The 23,267-nt window shown below is 41.6% G+C and overlaps 1 protein-coding gene across 1 annotated transcript; it reads left to right on the plus strand.

The window, feature by feature from the left end:
- Positions 1-133: 133 nt before the first annotated feature.
- LOC100217197 (uncharacterized) lies at positions 134-22,560 on the plus strand. Its single transcript, NM_001328018.1, is given in 20 exon segments — positions 134-292; positions 365-454; positions 6,699-6,733; positions 6,850-6,928; positions 7,022-7,111; positions 8,635-8,710; positions 8,820-8,898; positions 8,980-9,108; positions 10,130-10,228; positions 13,777-13,881; positions 13,966-14,115; positions 14,405-14,497; positions 15,658-15,709; positions 15,787-15,898; positions 16,183-16,382; positions 17,449-17,513; positions 19,552-19,637; positions 21,550-21,592; positions 21,678-21,784; positions 22,282-22,560. Coding segments are annotated over 19 exon segments (1,773 nt in total). The 5' UTR covers positions 134-201; the 3' UTR covers positions 21,777-21,784; positions 22,282-22,560.
- The last annotated feature ends 707 nt before the right edge of the window (positions 22,561-23,267 follow it).

Consider the following 23,267-nt stretch of genomic DNA (forward strand, 5'->3'; position numbering starts at 1 on the left):
CCAGGCAACTCCGGCCCACTTATTACGCCATTATATACATCCATCGGCATAGCACGTGCGAGGATGCGACGGCGAGCAGCGGTGTCGATTTTTAGGGCATTGTGACTTGTTGAGAAATTCGTAGGGGTATACGAAAACCTCTCCGCCGAACTCCTGCAGATCCTAATTAACCTCCCCCTGCTGCACCAATTGCCGCTGGCGATGGATGGTAGCGGACGAGCTCTCGATTGTCGCAGCTTCTGGAAGGCCGGCGCGTACGAGGCCCCCACTGCTCCGACCAGGGAGTTCCAAGGTCCATCGCCTCCTCGAATTCCGCCCTCCTCCCGCGTCGCCGCTCGCTGACGGTGCTGTATTGTGGCCGCAGATGCTCTTGAGACGGGGGACTTCGACCGCGCGCGCGTGCACCCCAAGTTCCTCCACACCAACGCCACCTCCCACAAGTGGGCTTTCGGAGGTTCGTGATGCCTTCGGATGGTTCAATCTTATTGGTGTTACCTTATTAGGGCAACTGTTAGGGCAAAGAAGAGAAAGAGAGATCCTTTTAGCTTGTGTGTTCCACACTAGTCACAACATTGTTATACATGTCCTTAATGAGTCATATACATGTAGTCCAATGTACTTCATTCGAACTTTATTTTTGTCCAAAGTCCACTACATAACATTCTTTGATATTTTGTCATAAGGTTTCTCCAAGCCAATAAAAAATATGTGAAGATCCTTCTTCTATTCTCTATACTGCTCCATCACTTATCTTATTAAAATATGGTTTTTATGGTTGATCTTTCATGCATGAAACCAAATTGGTTCAAAGAGATCTTCATTATTCCTCTCAGATGATGCTTCCCTTCCATAGCTTTATAGTATGGATCATTAAGGGCTAGTTTTGGAACTCCATTTTCCTAAGGGAAAATAAACTAATTTCCCTTGAAAAAATGAAAATCCCTTGGGAACACGGGGTTTCCAAACTAGCCCTAACTTAATTTCTCACTAGTTAGTACAACTTTAAATATCTCTCTTATTTTTGTAGATCGGTACCAGTATACTTCTCCACTCGTTCGACATCTATTCGACTGGAAGATATGGTTGAACAACTTGGTTAGCCCAAGGTTATTAAAGCGATAAAACGCTGAAGCGCTCATGAGAACTTTTAACTTTAAAACGTTTAAGCGAGCTTTAAAACGTCTTTTTAAACAACATGGACAACATATGAATATAACATAATTTCACATAATAATGTAACATATCCATAACCACACTAACACAAATCCACAATAACACAAGTTCAAGTGTTCAACTAATAGCAACTAGCAAGTAGACAACCACAAACAAAGTGGAATGAAATGTGCAATAGTCCACAATCACAAGCATATCACAAAAGCAACTAAAGTGGAATGCAATGTCCACAACCACAGACAGAAACATAGCACAAAAGCAACTAAAGTGGAATGCAATGTCCACAACCATAAAGACAGAAACATAGCACAAAAGCAACTAAAGTGGAATGCAATGTCCACAACTGCAAGCACATTACTCAATCTCCCTCTATCCTATCTCAATAACCATCATCCAAATCATCTATACCACCATCATTCTTGTCTTTGTCTTGCTCATCACCATAGTCAGCACTATTGTTTGTTGCTTCATCATCATAACCAAAATCAGAGGAAAATGTGAGCAGATCAGTAGGGAAGGGGAGAAGGATGAGAGTAGGGGCAGGGGCAGCAAAGGGAGGCAGTGGCGAGCGTGAGCAGCAAGGGGACAGCGAACAGGGACAACGAGCTGGAGCACTGGAGTGGCGAGCACGAGCGCTGAGCAGGGACAAAGGAGAAGGACGTCCCTGTTTTAGGTTAGGAGAAATGAGCTGTGCTGGAAATCTGAAAAGCGACAAAACGTGGCCTTCTTACGGCCCATAGCGTTTTAACGCTAAAAAGTGGCGCTTTAGCGCTTAAAACGAGCGCTTTACGTCGATTCGTGAAACCTTACAACACTTTACCACCTCAGTAGCGCTTTAGCGCTTAAGCGCCTTTTTAATAACACTGGGCTAGCCATACTATAACTATGTCCTCGAGGCATCTCCATTGCCTCAATTGGGATACAATCAGGGCCCATTGCCTTACCCCCTTGATCCTTTTCAACGCTTCCCTAAGCTTAGATTCTTGGATCCTTTGCACAAAGTGTCTATTGGTACCATAAAAAGTCATCCAACTAGAAGGTCGTATCCCCAGTCTCTTTATTGAACAATTTGTCAAAATGCTCTTGTCATCTATGTCTGACCTCATCCTCCTTCACCAAGAGGTGTTCTATTTCATCCTTGATGCACTTAACTTGGTTGAAGTCCCTTGTCTTCCTCTCGCGAACCTTAGCCATCCTATATATGTCCTTCTCTCCTTACTCAAGTGTTGGTATTGGTAAGATCCTCATATGTCTTACCCTTTGCAGTCTTCTTTGCTACCTTGTACTACTCTATGTTGTCCACACTCCTGTTATGGTACAAACATTTGTAGCATTCTTTCTTTTCCTTAATATTCCTTTGGGCCTCCTCATTCCATCACCAAGTATCTTTAGCTTCACCTCCACTCCCTTTAGTTACTCTACACACCTCTGAGGCCACCTTTTGAATGCAGGTTGCCATCTTCTCCACATGTTGTTTTCGTCATCTTCCTTCCAAGTGTCCTTCAATTTTCACCACTTTGTTCTCACAATCTTGGCTTCTTTATCCCTATAGGCACACACCTAAAAACAAAAGACCGCTTCCACAAGCTTATGTTGAGAGACAACACATAACTCCTTGGTATATCACTTTACAATCCAAGCATACTTGTTTATCCTCTATTGTGAGGACAGTCAATCTGACTAGAGTGCTGGCCACCACTATAGGTCACAAATGGGAGTATCTCTTTCTAAAAAAAGGTGTTAGCTATCAACAGGTCAAAAGCTACCGCAAGGTCCAACATAACATACACATTTGTGCAGCACTTATAACATGTCGTCTTTTTAGGCCAACATTCTATACCATACAACATAGCAGGTCTAATCGCCACCCTATAAATTTTGTTTTTTTAGCTTATGTGGTACCCTCTTGTATGCCTTGGTTTAAGAGAGGAGGCATATGGATAGCTAGGGATATTGACACGGATAAGCTCTTAGGCAAAGCATCTTGTATGCATCACCCTGTGCTTTTGCACATCAATGAAATTTGGACAAAAGATAAGAGCATTGTAGGAGATGGGTTTGCTGGTACAGTTCATATGCTTCCTTGCGCTAGAAACCAATACACATGTACGAGGCCTCAATTTTTTCGAGTCGAGAAGTCGAGCCGAGTCGTGCAGCTCCTGACTAGTAGACTAGTCGAGACTAGCCGAACATAAGTCAGTGATTATATTTTTATATCTTTCTATATATGCTAAGACTAAAAACATGTTGGAACACTAAAAAACACCTTGTTTAGTATATTTTCATCCATCTCCATCTTCTACCATATATCATTAAATATTGAATATAGTCTTGTAGCAAGTCTTCTATTGTTCTCTCTGGTTTCAAAGAACTTGTTTGGATTCAAAAACAAAGTTGCTCTATATAGATTGTAATCCATCTGATTGTCCTACGTCTTATCAACAATAGAATTACCTCATCTATTATTGGTTCTTTGTGCTCCAAAGCTTTTTTGATGCTCTTTTTTGCATGGTCCATGGCAGACTACATTTCAGCCATGCTGGTCTCTCATCACCATCACCTATCCTCAAGAATATTAGAATAGGTTGTGAAGCGCTGATGCAATCTTCTACTGCTTGCCAAAATGCAACAGAATGACAAACAATATGTGCATTTCCTACTTTAGTGTTCTTCAATTTGCTCTCACACCATTCATCACTAACAAAGAGAGCTTTCAACCCTTGTCTTTCACATTTTTATATCTGGGCCCAAATAAGCCGCCAACTCAACGCTGCGACTAGTCGTGACTAGTCAATGAGTCGATCAACTAGTAGAGAAAGTCGAGTCGTTCTGATCGACTATCACCTCTGCACTGACTTCTTGACTAGTCGTCGACTAGTGACTAGTCGCCCGACTTTAAAACCTTGTGAGGCCTACAATTCTCTAGTTGTATTGGCAAGGGAAAGAAGATGCTATGGGAATGTTTGGAATGAAATAGCTTTGGAAGGGCATGATCTGTTGATAAAAGTGAGTCAGAGTCAGAACTATGATAGGGATCACTGGATCAGATTGCGAGCAGGTTATATGCAACAGCTTCATCCACCTTGCTTTGATTCTATGGCTAGCATCTTCATCAATATCCTCGTATTTGTATAGCATTGATCCTAAATATCGAAAGATATCCTTCCTGCTCACCACTTGACCTTCCAAACTAATATCTGCTTCCTTATGTGTAGTAGCGTCGAAGTGTGAAGTCACATCTCATATATTCGGTTTAGTTCTACTGAGACTAAAAGAGATCCACCACAACTCTAGTTTCCTGTTTACTTCTGCTCGACTTTCATCAACTAGCACTACATCCATAAAAAGAGATCCATCCTCTAATTGATGTAAATAAATGGGTTCTATATGATACTATTGCTGCTGCACTTCTAATCGCATTTGATAAGTGATGGAAGGTAAAAATAGCTGGTTGTCTAACTGTGGTACTTAGTAGTGTGCTGTGTCGGTTATGTTGGATGAGATAAAACCAAGTTTATCAGGGCAAAGAGAAAAGGTCCTATGTGGTTGTGTACCCATTTTTTCGCGAATGGGGAGGCTAGAACTTTGTTTCCTTAATCTAAAAAAGGAAAAAAAGATCTTGTAGTAATTGAAAGGGTAGTCCCTTGATTGATGTGAATGGGTCAGGGCGATTAGTCGCCCTTGATCGACCCTAATCGTCCCCCTAGCCGTCCTGTGTATTCCAGGATATATATATATATATATATATATATATATATATATATATATATATATATATATATATATATAACACTATATATAGATATATACTTATATAGTATAGACTATAGAGACTTGCAACAGTATAAATAGTCCAATATTTAATACTTGCAGCAGTATAAATAGTTAATATTAGCACAGCAACAACAAGTTTATATGAAACTGCAAGTCTACAACTTACTAGACCATGTCCAAGAAGGCTTCAGATGAGGAGCTCATCTCCAGTCCCTGTGTTCTCTTTTCTCCCAGCCGATGTAGAGAGAAAGGTGTTGCCGTATTGGAGCCTTGGAGGGAGAGAGAAGGGTGAAGAAGGGAGAGGGAAGGGAGCTGGGAAGAGAGAAGGGTGTTTTCTGATTTTCTCCCAGCCGTCAGGGAAGCTGAAAAGACAAGTATAGCTAGCGGAGCTACCTCTATTAATCATGTGCTGTGTCTAGACTGTTGGACTACCCGAGCACATACTAGATTGTTGGGGCCACTCTAGACTGTTGGACTACCCGAGCACATACTAGATTGTTGGGGCCAGTCTAGACTGTTGGACTACCTCTATTAATCGCGACTGATTGGCTCCTAGGCGATTAATCGTTCCATATTGTCGCCTAATCGGACGATATGGACGATTAGTAACACTAATCGAGTCGAACACCCTAATCAATCAGCCCGACTAATCGCGATTAGTCGGATGATCTGAAAACAATGCTTACAATACAGTGGTTCTTGTTAGTTTCATTGTTTCTGATTAAGTTTTGGATATGGAATAAACTTTTTGTTTGAGTGTCCCTAAGTGTGGAACTTTTTCATAGTTCGGTGTGTATTAATTGTGCTGGAAGTGATAGATGATGCCAATCAGTCTCTCTCTGCTTACAACGCCTTCTTTCTGGGTTCAGTTAAGTTTGCACCTTGGAGAAGGATTTGGAAAACATGGGGCCCTCTTTGATGCAAGTTCTTCATTTGGTTAGCAATCAAGAACATGTGTTGGACAGCAGATCGCCTATCAAAACATGGGCTGCCGCACCACTGTCTTTGCCTCCTCTGTGATCAAGATGTGGAGAATATACAACACATTCTTGTGTCTTGTGTCTTCTCCCGGGAGGTTTGGACCAAAATCCTTATGTGTGTTGGTCTGCAGGCAGTTGCTCCTCAACCTGATGTGCGAACTTTCTCTGCCTGGTGGTGTTGGGCAGCCAGCAGTTTGCCAAAGGAGAAGACGAAAGGGTTTAATTCCCTAGTTATCCTTGTGGCCTGGACTCTTTGGAAGCATAGGAATGCGTGTGTGTTTGAGGGTCTTAATCCTAGTGTCCCTAGTCTGCCAAGAAGTTGGTAAGGAGACCGAGCTCTGTTGTCTTGCTGGTAACACGACACTCAATGAGCTGCTCAGTGGGGCGCGTAGGCTGGACACCTAAGTTTGTCATGTAGGGTCGTTTGTTTGTCATTATGTGTGGCGCACTTGTACTCTAGAGTGTTGGTGTGGTGAGGGGCAATCCACATGCCTCCCCTCATGTGATGTATTGTTATCTTTCTTTCTTAATGAAATGACACGCAGCTCTCCTGCGTCGTTCGAGAAAAAAAATCATTGTTTGTACTTCTACTTGAGCTCTCACAATTTAGCAACTTCCTATCATCCCTAAATAATATTCCATTGCAACAATAGTTATGTTGAGATGATTGATATTATGATGGGAATGGCATCTGTTCTTCATCGTTCATGTTCAAGATATCTGTGTCTGGTCAATATTCCCTTACATTCTGTTCCTTCTTTTTTGTTGCAGCTATAGCTGAACTTCTTGACAATGCAGTGGATGAGGTTTGTACTATTCATCTAAAACTTCCATGCATTTGTCTTCAAACTAGCTGAATTTTCTCAGTTTGTTTTTGGTATATGTTGCAAATAGCTGTAATTGTCCTCTGATATTGTCTCAGATAAGCAATGGTGCCACGTTCATAAAAGTTGATAAAAGCATCAATTTGAAAGACAATAGCTCAATGCTAGTTTTCCAAGGTATAAAACACGAGATTGTAATCTAATTAGTTGAACAAGTTGGGCTAGATCAGTGTTTGTCCTATATTGATTTCTGTACATGGATTTTCACAGATGATGGAGGCGGCATGGATCCTGAAGGTGTCCGTCGATGCATGAGTTTAGGATTCTCAACCAAGAAATCTAAGACCACTATTGGCCAGTGTATGTATTATTTTGTTTGAACTGGATGGTTTTATGACCATGACTAACATGATTGAACTTTCAAATGATATAATCTTGATTAGGCTTGTGCACTCAAATTTCTGGAGGAATACTGCTAGATGAGAAATTGAAAAAAAAATAGGGCAAGGGAGTTTTTCGTTCATAGATTCACAGCATAATAGAGTTTTGAGCATATATTTAGTATATAATCCTTATAGGATGGAGGGTAGCATTACTAGTTATTTTTTGGTCAAGTCTGAGTTGCAATTCAAAAATAGTCCATGGTCCTAGTTGGATGCATTGATATCATACAAAGGCAGGCCAGACATTGTGTCTTGGATTGGAGTAAGAGGGGACAGTGTCAGAAGCTGACTGTGATGAGCTAACTTATATTTAAGGGGACGTTTGAGACTGCTCCAGCTCTTGAAAATTTCGTAGAGTTGTGGAGCAGGTCATTAGGAGTTCCAGAAAATTGTGGAGCTAGAGTTGTGAACCTTTGGAAGACATTTAAATAAGTTATTTTATTTATTATTTAAATTAAAATTATTTTTAAACTATTTATATTTATATTTATATTATAAACTATAGCTCCACGCCGAAGCTGGAACCTGGAGCAGTCCCTCTTTCATAACGTACTGACTTTTTGAACATAATTTGGAAATCCCTCTTTTATAACATAATTATAAACTATTTACAATTGAAAAATGTTTTTTCTAACTTTTACAGTTTTACTCAACTGAACATAATTTGGAAATCCCTCTTTCATAACATAATTATAAACTATTTACAATTGAAAAATGTTTTTTCTAACTTTTACTCAACTGAACATAATTTGGAAATCCCTCTTTCATAACGTACCGACTGTTTTTTCCTTCTTAATATAACGATGCATAGTTCTCCTGCGATTTCGAGAAAAAAAATAACGTACCGACTGTCTCTCCTAACATCGTGGGCTACTCTTTCTAATCTAGGTGGACCTCCCCAGTTCTCACTTGTGCCAAATAGAGTCTGTAACGTGATAGGATAAGTGGGGATTTGGAATTTTGGCTACAAATATAATCCAAGTTTGAACTAATAAATAATAATAATATTTTCTAAAGAAATCACCATCATGTGAGCACCCCTAAATTTTAGGTATATATGTTTGTTAAGTTGTAAATTGATTTTGTAGACCTTCAAATGCCACACTGTTACAGTCGATAAGCTTGGTTTCTCACCAAAAAACATATTTGATATTTACATGTATGTCCATTGCAAGATTGGTATTAAACAACTTATTCTTCCATTTGAGTTGCAATGTTGTCATTATGAATCATCAAATCTCAAATAGCTCTGATTGTTTACTGTAACTTATATACATCCTACATTCAAAGAAAAGACTTCTTTGTCCTAGCTAATGATGATATTTTTGTTCAAACAATTGTATAATTTTTTATTTAGTATCTAGCTTCTTTATAATAGCATGTATAAAACTCTTGGTATTGCTGTCTCTTGTTACTTTCTTACCTTCTTCTACTGCGCAGATGGAAATGGCTTTAAGACAAGCACAATGAGACTTGGTGCAGATGCAATTGTTTTTACTCGTGCTATCCGAGGAGGGTAAATATTGTTAATGGAATTTAGATTCGATTTGTTTTGAAAGAATTAATGGTACTTACTGAATCTTAATCTGTAATGATCAATGATTTTCATATCCATTCTCTTGCAGTAATGTTACATTGAGTATAGGTTTGCTCTCCTACACTTTTTTGAGAAAGACATTGAAGGATGACATAGTTGTTCCAATGGTATGTGAATCTTACAAGCTGTTTGTGTTTGTGTCAATGTTTTGTCTGTCTAGATCTTTCACTTTTTCATTACTATTGCAGCTTGATTTTAAGATCCAAGATGGGGACATTGTACCGTTGGTGTATGGTTCACAGGGTGATTGGGATAGTAGTCTGAAGATAGTACTTGATTGGTCCCCTTTTTCTTCGAAGGAAGAACTTCTGCAGCAGGTGAGGCACATTCTTTGTTGCAAATGAAATTATTTGTTCTCATAAATCAATCTCCTTGGACTAGAATTAGCTATATAATATGTTATTCATTACTCAAAAAAGGGCAGACCCAGTGCTGGAGGCTCCCACATGAGTGGGGTCTGGGGGAAGGGATAATATTATTCATTAGTTAAGAGTATCATATTGAACTAATCTTAATTTTAATTGCTAAATATGCCTAATATATAACCAGGCTTATTCTACTGATAGGTATTCTTCATCCTCGAACCTCTTGTTGCGAAAACGAGGGAGTATATGCATATTAAGGGCGTGTTTGACATGACTCCAGAGCAAAACTCCAAGGAGGAGCTAGATAGAGCCTAGCAGCGTGCCAAACACCCTAACTCCAGAGTTCCAAACTCCATGGAGTTTTTAGAGCCGCAATACAAATTTTTGGAGTATCTCTTTTGCTTTTTGAAATCTCTAAAAAAGCAACATAGACATGAAGTTTGGAGTTATTTACCCGCCACTGCCACTGGTTATGAGAAATCTATAAACTCTAGAGTAGAGCTACTCCACCCAGAGTTTTGGAGCAAAGCTACTCTGAAGTAGAGCAAAGCCATGCCAAACAAGCCTTAAATCTAGAACTGAAGTAACTTCAATGAATGCATTCTACTGGATGATACATTTAGGGGTAGAATTGTATATACATACATTGAGAAACACACTGTGTGTGCCTTTATTCCATGACCAAGAAGTGGGTAGAAGTATGTTTGTTATCTTTTTGGTTTGCCCTTACTCCCTTGCTCATAATTTCTTTTGTCCTCTCCCAAAGCGACATCCAGATTTTTTATCGGTACTATTTTCTATGCATTGAGGCATGTATGCTTTTTACATGGCTGTAATCCTTTTATGACAAGCTAAACTGACTATCTTATTTTTCTGAAGCTATTCAATAAGCAAGTTGGTCGGTTATGTCCTTGCTGATGAGCAACTGAATTTTCAGTTTATTTTTATATTGATAGTGTTCATATGCATTCAGTTTCAGGATGTTGGTAGTCATGGAACTAAAGTGGTAGTGTACAATTTATGGATGAATGATGATGGCCTTTTGGAACTTGACTTTGAGGATGATGATGAGGTGTGTTCATATAATCTTCATTGCAAAACCTCTGCATGCTGTTCATTTTTTTGGTTCCGTTTATACTATCAGAATTCATATAATGTAAGAAATGTTATACAATGTATGTGGACTGTGAAGAGTGACTTCCCTTGTCTAATGAAAGCATCTTTAAGGCAGCAACAACTACATGTTATTGTATTTTTTTCTCGATTGTGTTTTTTCTTCAAAGGGCCTGTTTGGATCCCATGAATTCAAACCAATATCTAGGAAGTGCTTCTCATTTTATTATTAAATTACTTTCCAATTTCTCTCAATTCCTGGGAACCAAACAAATTATTTGCACATAGGAACATAGGTTAGGTAGATTAGATATGTTAAATATTGTTATAAAACTTGTTAGAGATGTTATGGAGTATTGCCTTACAATGTTTTCAAGTCGTCTAGTCGAACCTAGTCGTATAATTTAGTTGCGATTAGTCGTCGATCAGGTCAACTAATCTACCCTAGTCGAGCTAGTCGTCCATATGTTTCTGGACATATATATACTTATATAGGATATAATATATATAATTTACATTTGAGGAGTGCTGCACAGGGTTAGGGTACGCCGGTAGGGCGCTTGGAAGGTTGTTGTGTGTGTGTGGGGGGGGGACGATAGCTCCGACTCTGTCTTGGTCGGGGGCGACGTGCTCCTCTGCTTGGGGCGGGGCAGCTCCTTGGGGCGACGGCGGGCGGGCTCCCTCGTCTGCGCCAGCGGCCATGGTTATTAAAACCTTAAAACATTATGAAATATGAACCGCCTTTTTAAGATTTAAACGAACATTGAAACGTCTTTTTAGATTTGACTTGAAATTTCAAATATAGAATATGTTCATACATAAGTTGAGTACTTGAGTTCACAAAACAAGTAGCATAAAAGGAAACATATCAAATTCAACTACACAAGTCTATGCAACATGCAAGTTACAACTTGCACCTAGGATCAATATCATCCAACTCATCAATATCAAGAGCATGAGTAGTTGGGTGATTCACTGTCTGTTCTGGACGCCTGGAACTTCATGGCTACATGCAACACCGGCTACTAGAGGAGCTGGTTGGCGACACCGTGGTGGGCCTGGCGGACAGACTGGAGAATAATGGAGATACCCCCCACAGTCGGAACACCGGTGCTGTGACTGGAGTAGCCCATGCAGATTATAGCCCTTTGTGTCAATTATGTCGAGATAGCCGAGTGCAAGGGCGCCGAGCCGTTGTCGAGGTGCCGTGCGTCAGGTAGCTGTCGAGGAAGCCGAAGAAGATAAGCCGCACAAGTCGCGGGCGCAGGCGCAGCATGCGGGAAGGCCCTCGACGCGCCAGGGTGACAATGGCACAGAAGGAGGGCGCCATAGACGAAGACGGCGACGCAGTCGAGGCAGTCGTAGAGGAAGAAGCCGATGCCGAGGACGATGTTGTCAAACCGCCATGGACGAGGCGTGCTCCAGGTTTGCCACGCCTGGAAACGCGTCATAGACGAAAGCATGTGTCGGTGTTGCCAGTACCGCACATACTAGGTAGAAGGCCCTAACCAAGTGTCAGTGTCTGAAGGGACCAACAGAGAAGACCTCTACGACAATTGTAGTGCGGTATGGCGGGAGTGTCGTCACAACTCACAATTGTCAGAGCGGAGTAGACGAAGTAGTCGAGGATGAGACGACGATGCTGGCAACAAGGATATGCTGGACGAAGGCGAAGAGGCAGGCGTGGCGACACATCAAGGATCCTCGAGTCGCAGCGGCGAGAGCTACGACACACAGGAAGAAGAGACTCGACGACGCCAGTGGAGCGTGACGACGGTACTTGTCGGCAAAGAACTCGAGGACGAACGTGGTACAGACCAACGACGGGTATGTCGATGTAGTTTGCAAGTGTCGAACAGCTCGCAGACTGTGTGTAGGAGACGCGCACTAATGGAGTCGACAACGTGTAGATGTAACGACGAGGATGACGACAGACGACGATGTTGCTGCCCGAGGAGGCGACGCAGCGACGACCCTCTTTTTTGGCGAATCATCGCGCGATGGACGACAAACGTCTCGGGAGGGTGGTTCGCTAGCGATTGGTTGATCAGACTGATGACGTGCGGGGCGGAGATGACGATGGTGGAGCCTCCCGATCGGTGGTGGCGACGACGAGCCGACATAGATGGACGTGCAGATGAAGAGGCGCGACATAGGCAGGCGTTCTGGTTACGCCGTAGGCCACGCCAGTTGCACCATCAAAGAAGATGAAGAAGTCGGTGTTGTTGAAGCCGATGTCGAGGACATGCGAGCCGATTGGCGTTGGACGATGGAGATGCAAACCTGATCACTGACCGGGAAAACACAAAAGATGCAACATCAACAGATCTGGTACATCACCGACCCGGCGGAGGATGGCGCGACGCATCCTAGACAGATCAATGACGACGGAGGCGGCGCTGCCTGATGCGACCCCGACAGAGGTCGGCGCGCGACGACGTCATCCCGACGAAGGCCAGCGTGCGACACGACCCCGATCGAGATCTACGCGACGTGAGTCTGGTGAAGCCCGACACGTCCTAGGCAGAGGGGGGCCTCGGCCACCAGATCCGGGCGGCACAAAGGGCACCTGTGGCTCGTGACCACTAGACCCGACCGTGGTGCGAAGGGCCATCCGTAGGGCAACGCGCAGGGTCGATATGAAGAGGTGCCAGTGGATCCAAGTGCGAGCAGCCCACACGTAGCCGTCACCACGACAGCATGCAAAAGGAGCTACGTCGCAGTAGTCTGTCTACAAGCCGTCACCTTGACAGCGAGTGGAGGGAGATGCGCGACCGCTCGAAGCTCAGGACTTGGTCGACGGAGAAGGCCACATCCACCATGACACAGAGGGTGAGTTCCCAATCTGTTGTGCTTAACGACGCAACGACGGACGCAGCAGATCAGATGTAACCTAAACTCGTGGTACCATGTAGGAATGAGAGATTGCGTATAATTTGTGGGATGTATTGTTTTGAGTCTTCAGGGAGAATATATATGAGTACATGACTTAGGGCAAGAAGCCTATCCTAGAGATAAGGAAGGTTATCCTAGATACAAGGTTATCCCGGATTAAAATCAATCCTAAACCAACCATATCAGGAGCTGCCTAATATACTCTAACATGCCTAATATACTCTTAACAGTTCTATTTGACTTCTCTCAAGGAAAATAGTTGGTATAATTGTCCTAGGGTTAATATGTATACTTGGTGAACTATGTTCTCCATGGCATTAATGCTCTGTAGGAATCTGAAATTAAATACCAAGGTACACTTTTAGTTTAGTTTTGTGAACTGTTGGAAACAGAGGTCACTATGTTGTATAGTGCTGCAGAGCAGGATATTTGCGAGTTTTTAAATGTCACACATGAGAATTAAGAAACTGAATAATGTTTGACACTGATTCCAAACTTCTTAAGTTCGTGCATTGCACAGCCTCATTCAGTTCTTTGCTGTTATCATCCAGCATGGGGGCATTTGTTTTTAACACTGGACTATTCATGTCCTTATCTTATGCTCATTTTCAGGACATATTACTTAGAGATCAAGGTAGCGCAAGTGGGGGGTTCTCAAAGAGTCAGAAAGAAATTGTTAAGCAACACATATCCCACAGGCTCAGATTTTCATTGCGAGTAGGTTTTAGTAATTATTCTTGATTTTCTTTTGTTCTTCCTAATTCTTTATCTGGTTGGTAATATGTGTTTCTCCTTACGCAGGCTTATACCTCCATCCTTTACCTCAGGAAGTTTGATAATTTCCAAATTATATTAAGAGGAAAACCTGTTGAGCAGATATTTATCACTGATGAACTAAAATTTAAGAAAGTCGTTACTTACAGACCTCAAGCAGCACATGATTCCCAAGTGGTAAGTAAATTTGTGCAATTTCCAATCCTGTTTGTTGTTTCTTAGTTCTCTAATCTGAACAACTGGTAATAATGCGCTTGAGTTTCATCGATGGTTCCTGTTTGGCTGAATGAATTTGCCAGAAGTTACAAAAACAGTAAAATTTTCCAGTTTTTGATTAGCCATTATCTAACTTTTCTTTCGTCATGAAAATTGGTCCCTTCAGTTTTTCTTTACAGCTACATTTCTTTTGTCTATAGTATTATCTGTTTACGTTGGTTTACTACTATGTTTTGATTTATCTGTACAGGCCTCGGTAAAAATTGATATTGGTTTTGCAAAGGAGGCCCCTATTTTGGGCATTTTTGGGATGAATGTCTACCACAAAGATCGACTTATAATGGTAACATCTTTTCCCACCTGCCAGCAAACATCTGGTTACTTCTCCCCATTCTACCACAAAGATAGACTTAGTGCCCATTTGTTTTATAATTATTTGAAATTGTATCTTTTGCAATAATTGTAGTTGGTGCTTACTTGCGTTTGTGATCCCGGTTGATGTCTTCTTACTCGTGTAGAAATCTTTAGCTTCATCTTCAAGACATTTAATAATCAATGTGACAATTATGTGATTTTTTTTCTCGAAAGCGCAAGAGAGCTGCGCGAAAATATATTAAGAAGGGGAAAAAGGTCCAAAAAAGGACCCCAAGATACAGATAAGGCCGCCCTACGGCGGCCAATAACAAGCATAAATGAAACCATCCATGACAAAAACACTGCTACCAAAACAGCACTACAGCTATCTAGCTAACATGTAGACCTGGGATGGGGGCAGTAAGCAAGGACAGCTTCTTTGCACCAGCCATAACCCAAAGATCAATCTCCAAACCAACACTTCTAATAGCAACAGCCACACTAGGACTCTTATTGTCAAAAACGCAGCCATTGCGATGTTTCCAAAGGGTCCAAACACCAAGAATGACAAGAGAATTAAGACCATTTCTTGCAATCCCAGGAATCTTGGTGCTCAAGTCTTGCCACCAATCCATAAAAACCCCTTCACAGGACTGATGGGCCAAGTGTTGTAGATTTACAAGAAGAAGCAGCTTGAACCAAAATTCTCTAGCAAAAACGCAGCCCAGCAGCATATGATTTAAGGTTTCCTGATCCTGATCACATAATGGACATCACAATTATGTGATTTTAATGTTTGCTGATGTCCAATCATTATCTCATGCCTTTAGTCCTAGAGAAATAGAATCTCCATTCTTTCAAATGGTATCTAAACCTGTTATGTCAGGGTGTATCAAGTTTTCTAGCAACTTTTTTGTATCTTCTGGCATTTGTACACTTTTTGCAATAATCTTGCTGTTTTTCTTAGCATGGTGAGAGTTATCTAAATGCTCATTAATCCGATATGTTTCTAATTATATGGTTCTGAGCTGAGATAATATTAAATGCATAATTTTAGGGACCTTTTTTTTTGCGAATGCAGTTCTAGAGATTCAAATATTATATCTATTTTTTATTGGAACTGAGGTTCTGCTACCTTCCTCTTTATAGCCTTTCTGGAAGGTCCTTCAAGAAGGATCTAGCAGAGGGAGAAGTGTGGTTGGTGAGTTTCATATATTCAGTACTGCATCTATTGTTATCATGTTATCTCTCCCTGTGATGACAATTGTCACAATTTAGGTGTACTTGAAGCAAATTTTATTGAACCAGCACATGACAAACAAGATTTTGAGAGGACACCATTGTTTATTCGGCTAGAAACAAGACTTAGACAAATTATTATTGATTTCTGGTAAGTGCTTCGCCCAGATCTTTCCTTGTGCACCTCAATATTCTAGGCAAATACACAACTATTCCTATACCACATTGAATATGTAGCAGAAGAAAAAAAGCCCTTGCAACTACCCAAGTTATTCTGGCACTATCTGCAACACTATTGGGGACTGAACACTATCGTATTAGGTGTTTGCAACTTGTACTATATCTTACTAAGGATTAACCATTGTAGTACTTGCATAAATTAAAAATGTTTGCTTATCTCTTGGTGATCAAATTTGAGTGGTTCTGTCTTTGCAGGAAAGAAAGGTGCCATTTGATTGGTTACCAGCCAATGGATCCACATTTAAGATCCCAGTATAAGGCCACCCTCAAAGAATCGGTTGGTCCTGCTCCAGTTCACCATAAAGCTTCCAGTGTCCGAAGAACTGGAGGGCTTTCGTCAAATTTACTACCAGAGACATATGACGACATAACAACTGTTGGGTTAGCAAATAATGGTGCTCAATACTACCCTGTTATTTGTTCGTATTAGTAATTTTATATTTTGTGGTGGTTTAATTATTATATAATAAAATATTTTTCAGTGCTTTATGAATGTGTGTAACTGAGTCTGCATTCTGCAAAACTTCTATGTCAAGAAATGATGCGATATTTTCCCTCAAACATGCTTGTCATTGCATTAAGAGATGTGTAATGCTTACATGTGGCTTTTTTGGTGCTGCTTCTGTTGAAGCTCATTAGCTGACTAAATAATGGGGTAAATACTGAAAACACATCGGGGCGTGGTGTTTATGGCTTCATCATAACAGGGTGGTCTTTGATGGGGATTCCCCTTGGGAAGACTTCAGAGGAGCTTCCTTGATGAATTATTGTGTTGGCTAATGGCTGGTGCTAAGAGTCTGGGATCTTTAGGCTTAGCAAGGACCTTGAATGAAGCCGGTTCCATTGCTATCTAGCTCTCCCTCTGATTCGGCTTTGGTCTTAGCTTAGTTTTAGCAGGTTCCTTGCTTGGTAAACCCTTTTGTTCGTTTCCTAAATTATATAAAGATGTGCACGTTTGATAAAAAAAATACTGAAAACACAAACGTGACTATATGCTGCAAGCTTGAATATCCACTGGTGTCAGCTTGTCATAATAAACAACAATGTCAAAGGCATACATTTTTCTCTGATTAATGTCAAATTCATATATATGAAAAGTTCTATTGAACCTTGGCCTTGGCAATATGGGCACATCCGGTGCTTGGCGTAAGGGTGCTTCATCTAATAGTTTTCAAATTAATAACGTTTGGAACAAAACACATTTATGGAGAAAATTTCATGCCCTAGGGACATAGGAAAATTTATTGTAGCTGCTGTTGCATGAGATACTGTCGGTGACATCCATTCTCTGCTTTGTTGATCTAAATTCTTGCACTTGGAATGGTGGGTTTTATTTATTATAGACTGGTGATTTAGATCCTGATTTCCTTGTATCTTAAGCATCTTTCTACAAGAGAATCTATGATAGCTTATAGGTTTTGTCATATAACTAATGTTCTTTCTTTGTTCTGTTTTGGCCAGGTTCTCATTTGCAATCGTCTGATCAAGCACAAGAGAACAATATGGACTCAGAAGTTTTGGATGAGGTTTGCACTTTTTAGGCTTTCAGTTATGTTTTGTTCCTAGTTAGGCGTTTTTATCCTCCCATTTCCCCATCATAACTCATGTGAAAAATAGTTAGTTACCACTAATGTTGTTAGGGAACACTTGTTACTTTGTTTATTAGTTAGCCATTCCAAGCACACCTTAGGTCGCATGTCTGTCACTTCCTTTCTTTTGCAGTAACACAGAAGCTAATCATACATGTTAGACTTAGACATTCAATTGGCCAGAGCAGGAATAATATCTTTCTATTAAAGAGAGGAAATGGTGCAAGTACGGATGTATTCTCCTAAGAAGCGACACACAAATTCACGCACACAAGACCTTTAATAAAAATACCACCACTCCATAATATGCTGAGTTCTTTTGCTCATAAAAGACACAATAGCTTGGCCTCATTTTTTTCGTGACACACATTGACCCATGGAGACACTCCATCAGAAACTCCTGTTCTGTTGTTTCCAGATCCACCATCTGTCTAAGTTGAAATGGGAAACCCTAACTTAGGGTTGGGAGTTGTATTAATAGACCAAGGTTATTAGGCCTGGCCTATTACACAGGGGTATGACAGTAATTACAAGGGGCTAACCCCAAAACCATAAACGCGTACTCTAACACCCCCGCCGCAGTTTCAACTCTATCCTGTACAAATGTTGAGACTGGATCGAAAATCGGCGAATACACTTGACGATAGCCCCTTGGTGAAGATGTGTATGTGCAGTCACACCTCGCGGACGAAGTGTAGGTCGATCTACACGTGCTTCGTGCGTTGATGTTGCACGAGATTGGTGGAGAGGTAGACCGCGCTGACGTTGTCGCAGTAGACGAGGGTGGTGCACTGAAGAGGGCTGTGGAGCTCCTGGAGGAGCTGGCACAGCCAGGAGGCCTCTGCCACGCCGTTGGCCTCCACGCGATACTCGGCCTCTGCGCTGGAGCGGGAGATGACAGGCTGTCGCTTGGTGGCCTAGGAGACGAGGTTGGCGCCCAAGAACACGGTGTAACCGAAAGTGGACCGACGCGTGTTGGGATAGCTAGCCCAGTTAGGGTCGGTGTAGACCATGTGCTCCGACGTCGGGGAGGGTTGGAGTAGAAGACAATAGTCGAGGGAGCCGCGGACGTAGCGTAGGATCCGCTTGAGAGCGGTGAGATGGGGTTCCTGTGGGGTGTGCATGTGCAGTCACACCTGCTGGACGACGTAGGCGATGTTGGGCCTAGAGAAGGTCAGGTACTAGAGGGCGCCGGTCAGGCTCCGGTAGGACGTCATGTCGGCGACCGAGGGCCCGTCGTCCTCAGAGAGCTTCGCCTGAGTGTCGACAGGTGTGGAGCAAGGCTTGCAATCTGACATGGCAGCCCGTTCTAGGATGTCGATGGCGTACTGGCCCTGGTGGAGGAAGAGACCCTGAGGTCGGTGCTCGGCGGTGATGCCGAGAAAGTGGTGAAGAGGCCCCAAGTCCTTCACCGTGAACTCCCGCTGAAGGGCGCCGATCGTGCGCTGTAGAAGGTTGGCGGTGGATGAAGTGAGCACAATGCCTTCGCCGTAGAGAAGGAGGTAGACGGTTTCGTCGCCGCGCCGATAGATGAACAAGGACGTGTTCGACTTGGCCTCGACGAAGCCGATGAAAACCAAGTAGGTGGCGAAGCGACTGTACCAGGCTCGCGGCGCCTGCTTGAGACCGTACATGGAGCGGTTCAGTCGGCAGACCAGATCCGGACGAGCGGAGTCGACGAAGCCGGTGGGCTGTCTGCAGTAGACAGTCTCCGTCAGAGTGCTATTTCTAAAAAAAACACCGATATGGCGACACACAAATATATATTATAATAAAAAATTAAATGCTAGAATAGTGGACCACACAAGTTCACAACCAGTACATAGATAATAAAGTTCAGCGACTGGCCAGTGTTGTGATAATCTTTACTACTGGGTTATTTTTATTTTGTAACACAATCTTTGCAAATCAATCATAGCATTCCGCCAAGTAAAATTGCTAGCTGCACCTAACATTTTTTTTTTGCCTCGTTCAGGATCTGGTGGAGATTGGCTCCTCTGGTGTCCTAGATCCTAGTTTTATTGAGAAGCTGAGTGAAGAAAACATCGCTCTGTTTTCAAGGTAAAATTGCTTTTACTATTGCTTTCATGTTGTATCTTGGTGAGTTTTGGAAAGGTAGTCTTTATGCATGGTTACTAAAGTCGTTGAAGAGTTTCTGCATGGATTTTAAATTACTGATTTTGTTAATTGAAAGTTTGAACATGGTTTTGTTAATAGATGCATCATAGCATTATGCCTTGTCCATTTTAGATATACTACCACCATTTATTTCTGCATCATGTTTCTTATCAATAATCATCCCTATAAAATCCTCAGTAATCTTTATAAATGCCATGGACAGAGTATGTGTCACTTAATGTTACATGTATGACTGGCATGCTACTACATAAATTACGGCGTGTAGGGTTTGCGCTTAACCCTAAACTTCACAGTAACTGTAGCATGCTATACCTTTGTTAGTGCCTAACCCAGACAATGGGTCCTGTTTGTTTTAGTTTTTTTTTCAGTTTCTGGCCACCAGAAGCTGCTGCAGACTGTTAAATGCCCATTTTTTCAGCCTGCTTCTATAAGAATTGCTTTGATGAAAACCGTCTAAAATCAATGTAAACACAAAATCAGTCAAGTCGTCGCGATAGTAGGAATCCGTCACTTTCTAGATCCTAAACTCTATAGACCCCTAATCTTCATCCGCACATAAGACCCACGATACTCAGATTCTACCCGTAGCCAGATTCTCAGAAAAGTTCGTAAGAAAAAAGCTGAAACAAATAGGCCCGATCATAATTTAGCCTTTTTATCAACAAAGCTGCCACAGCTCATGTGGCAAGCCACACTTAACCGACTTGCAGTGAAGTTGTTGAACAACTAAAGTTGCCCTCAGCCAAAGACAGGGCAACCGATGGAGTACTATTTTTTTTTCTCGGACACACAGAAGAACTATGTGTCATTTCGTTAAGAAAGAGAAAGAGACATACAAAATTTATGGAAAAACGGGCAAGGAGTCAAGAGGCTTCCCCCTACAAAAACCCAACACACACCCTGCCTCAATAGCCCTTGAACAAGGGAGACGACTGTGACCTGCACAACCTACCTAGATCCTAAATGTCATGGGAGAGCGACCTTATGAGGAGCTCCTGGAGGACCGTAGAACCAGCCAGACACCACAACCTGCCCTCCTCAACTACATTGTATAAAAGGGTCTGAACATCTGGGCGAGCTTCCAGGGCTCCCAAGCAACAAGGATGATCAGGGAATTAAGTCCTTTGTGCATCTCCTTTGGAACACTTTTTAAAGTACGATAGCACCAGCCTTACAAGCAACTAGTAGATTATGTCGCCCTTGCCTTATAAAGTTTAAATTTCTGGAAAATCAAGGTCCATACCTGCCTTGCGAACACACATGAGGTGAGGATGTATTTACTTGGCTTGGGACACTATTAACTCAAAATATTCATTGCTCTTTCAAGGAAATTATAAACTTCTCTGCATATTCGCTGCGTAGTAACTTCAAGCTAGCTAAGCAGACATGTAGAAGTTTAGTTGTCTGATGTTGGTAAAGAAAGTTGCAGCTAATCTTAGTTTAGTGAACTCCTGAGTAGCTGCGGTACTATTCCAGTTACATTATACATATGTGCTCATAAACACCCTTTTGCTAAACAACATTTTTCAGTTCATGGGTGTTAGAGTATATTAGGCATGTTAAAGTATATCAGGCAACTCCTAATATGGTTGGTTTATGATTGATTGTAATCCTAGGATAACCTTCCTTGTATCTAGGATAATCTTTCTTATCTCTAGGATAAGCTTCTTATCCTCCAAGTCATGTACTCATATATATTCTCCCTAGAGGCTCAATGCAATATCATCACACACATTATACGCAATCTCTACTTTCTGTTGGGTTCTGCGAGGTATTGTTAAACTCATCCTGCCCTGGTTCATCGCACCCTGAAACTGAAAAATATTTTTTACAGGCGTGAAGAGCTTCGACAACGAGATACACAACTGAAGCAGACGGTATGGATATCATGCTGAGCCATTAAAAAGCGAAGTAAAAAAAATATCATCTTTCTGTTCAGAGCTGAATGCGGCTTCTTTGTAGATTGGAGACCTGGAGCTTGAGCTGGAGGAAACAAAAAAGAAGTGCGGTCAGCTTGCTGCTCAGCTCAAGGCATGGAAGAACCAGCAGCATCTACCCTAAATGTGAAGGTTAGTTTGGTTACCTCTGGCAAGTGGCAACATGTTTTCCCTATGTGCTAGGGTTTCAGTTTTCTGTCACCTGTCTAGCTCTTTGATCTTGCAACTGTCTTTCTGAAAAAAGGGGAATGTGTTTGTCGATCACAGGACAGCGACCAAAGCGTACCTGTCTGGGTATGATAAACTTAGGGCATGTTTGGAAGCAACCCAGTTTTTAAAAAACCAGATTTTATTTTTTAGCTAGGAGAAGCTAGCTTATTGGTTTTTAAGAAATTGTGAATCAAATTTTTATAAACTGAGGCATAAATTGGTATGTTTGGAACCACCTCAGTTTCCATAAACCAGTTTCTTAAAAACTGGGTGGTTCCAAACAGGCCCTTAATCAGCAATGTCAATTCTTGAAAGTTTTGGATTTCAGTCCTTGAAAAAGAGCACGGCACCATATTTTTTCCCCCCTGTTTTGTAAGTAAGATAAGAAGCAAGTATGGTTTTTTCTGCAATTGCTGCAGGGCATCATTAAGACCGAGGACACGGAGGTACACGACAACGACCAATACTGACAGAAAACCGAAGGTTACAAGGAAGCACGGATGCATATAATGTCTGTCTAGTGGGCTGGCTAACTCATGGTTGAGTTGTTAAAAAGAAGTTTAGCATGTAAATCTTAGGCGTGTGTGCTACTTAGCTACTAGACAGAATGGTTGTCATGTGCAAGCAAGGAAGATGACTTGGGTGATTCCTGCTGTTAATTTGCTATGCAAAATGTCACGTAAGGCCCTTATGATCCAGCCTTGAGCATCAAATAAAACTGTAGAACTCGAAATGAATTGCTCATGGTCCCCTGCATTTCTGATTAATAGGGTACCAACTGACGACGAACAATGCAGGGTTCAGGTGTATGAAAGGGATTCCCTCCCGGCCACAGTATCGCACGAATCGGTCGGGCTCATATTTGATAGTATTTGTTGTGATCAGAACCTTGGTACTGTGGCTATCGTTGTGTTCTTGGATTTTAGAAGCGTGCACAGTTATGCAGATTACTCAACTCGCCGAAGAGAGACATAATAGTGAAGGAATTATTTTTTATTATTCTTTATAAGGGTTTACATGTTTATTATATAGAAAAGTAGAGCACTTTAAAGGTAAGTTTGGAATTATGCCATAACCTTTCTTAGTGTCTTTTAACACTCTCTGAACGTTAGAAACTTAAAACTCCGAAAAACATTTTGGGAAAATATAGACAGAGTAGTATCGTTCCATGTATTTCACTTCTTGTGTCGTTAAAAACTATCGGTAAGAAACTTCAAAAAAGTCACAATACGAAAAGAGTACAAAGGTTGTTTGTAGGACCTATAACCTTCAAGGTTTAAAGCGTATGATCTTCATGATCGAATATTCAAGGATGTTCTTATATCTTAAACACATTTTTTTTGGATAAGACCACATGCAAGAATTTATTGAAGCAATCAATCAGATTATCACTTGACTAGCAGGA

Source organism: Zea mays, chromosome 10, assembly GCF_902167145.1.
Source record: "Zea mays cultivar B73 chromosome 10, Zm-B73-REFERENCE-NAM-5.0, whole genome shotgun sequence".
In the NCBI taxonomy this organism is placed as follows: domain Eukaryota; kingdom Viridiplantae; phylum Streptophyta; class Magnoliopsida; order Poales; family Poaceae; genus Zea; species Zea mays.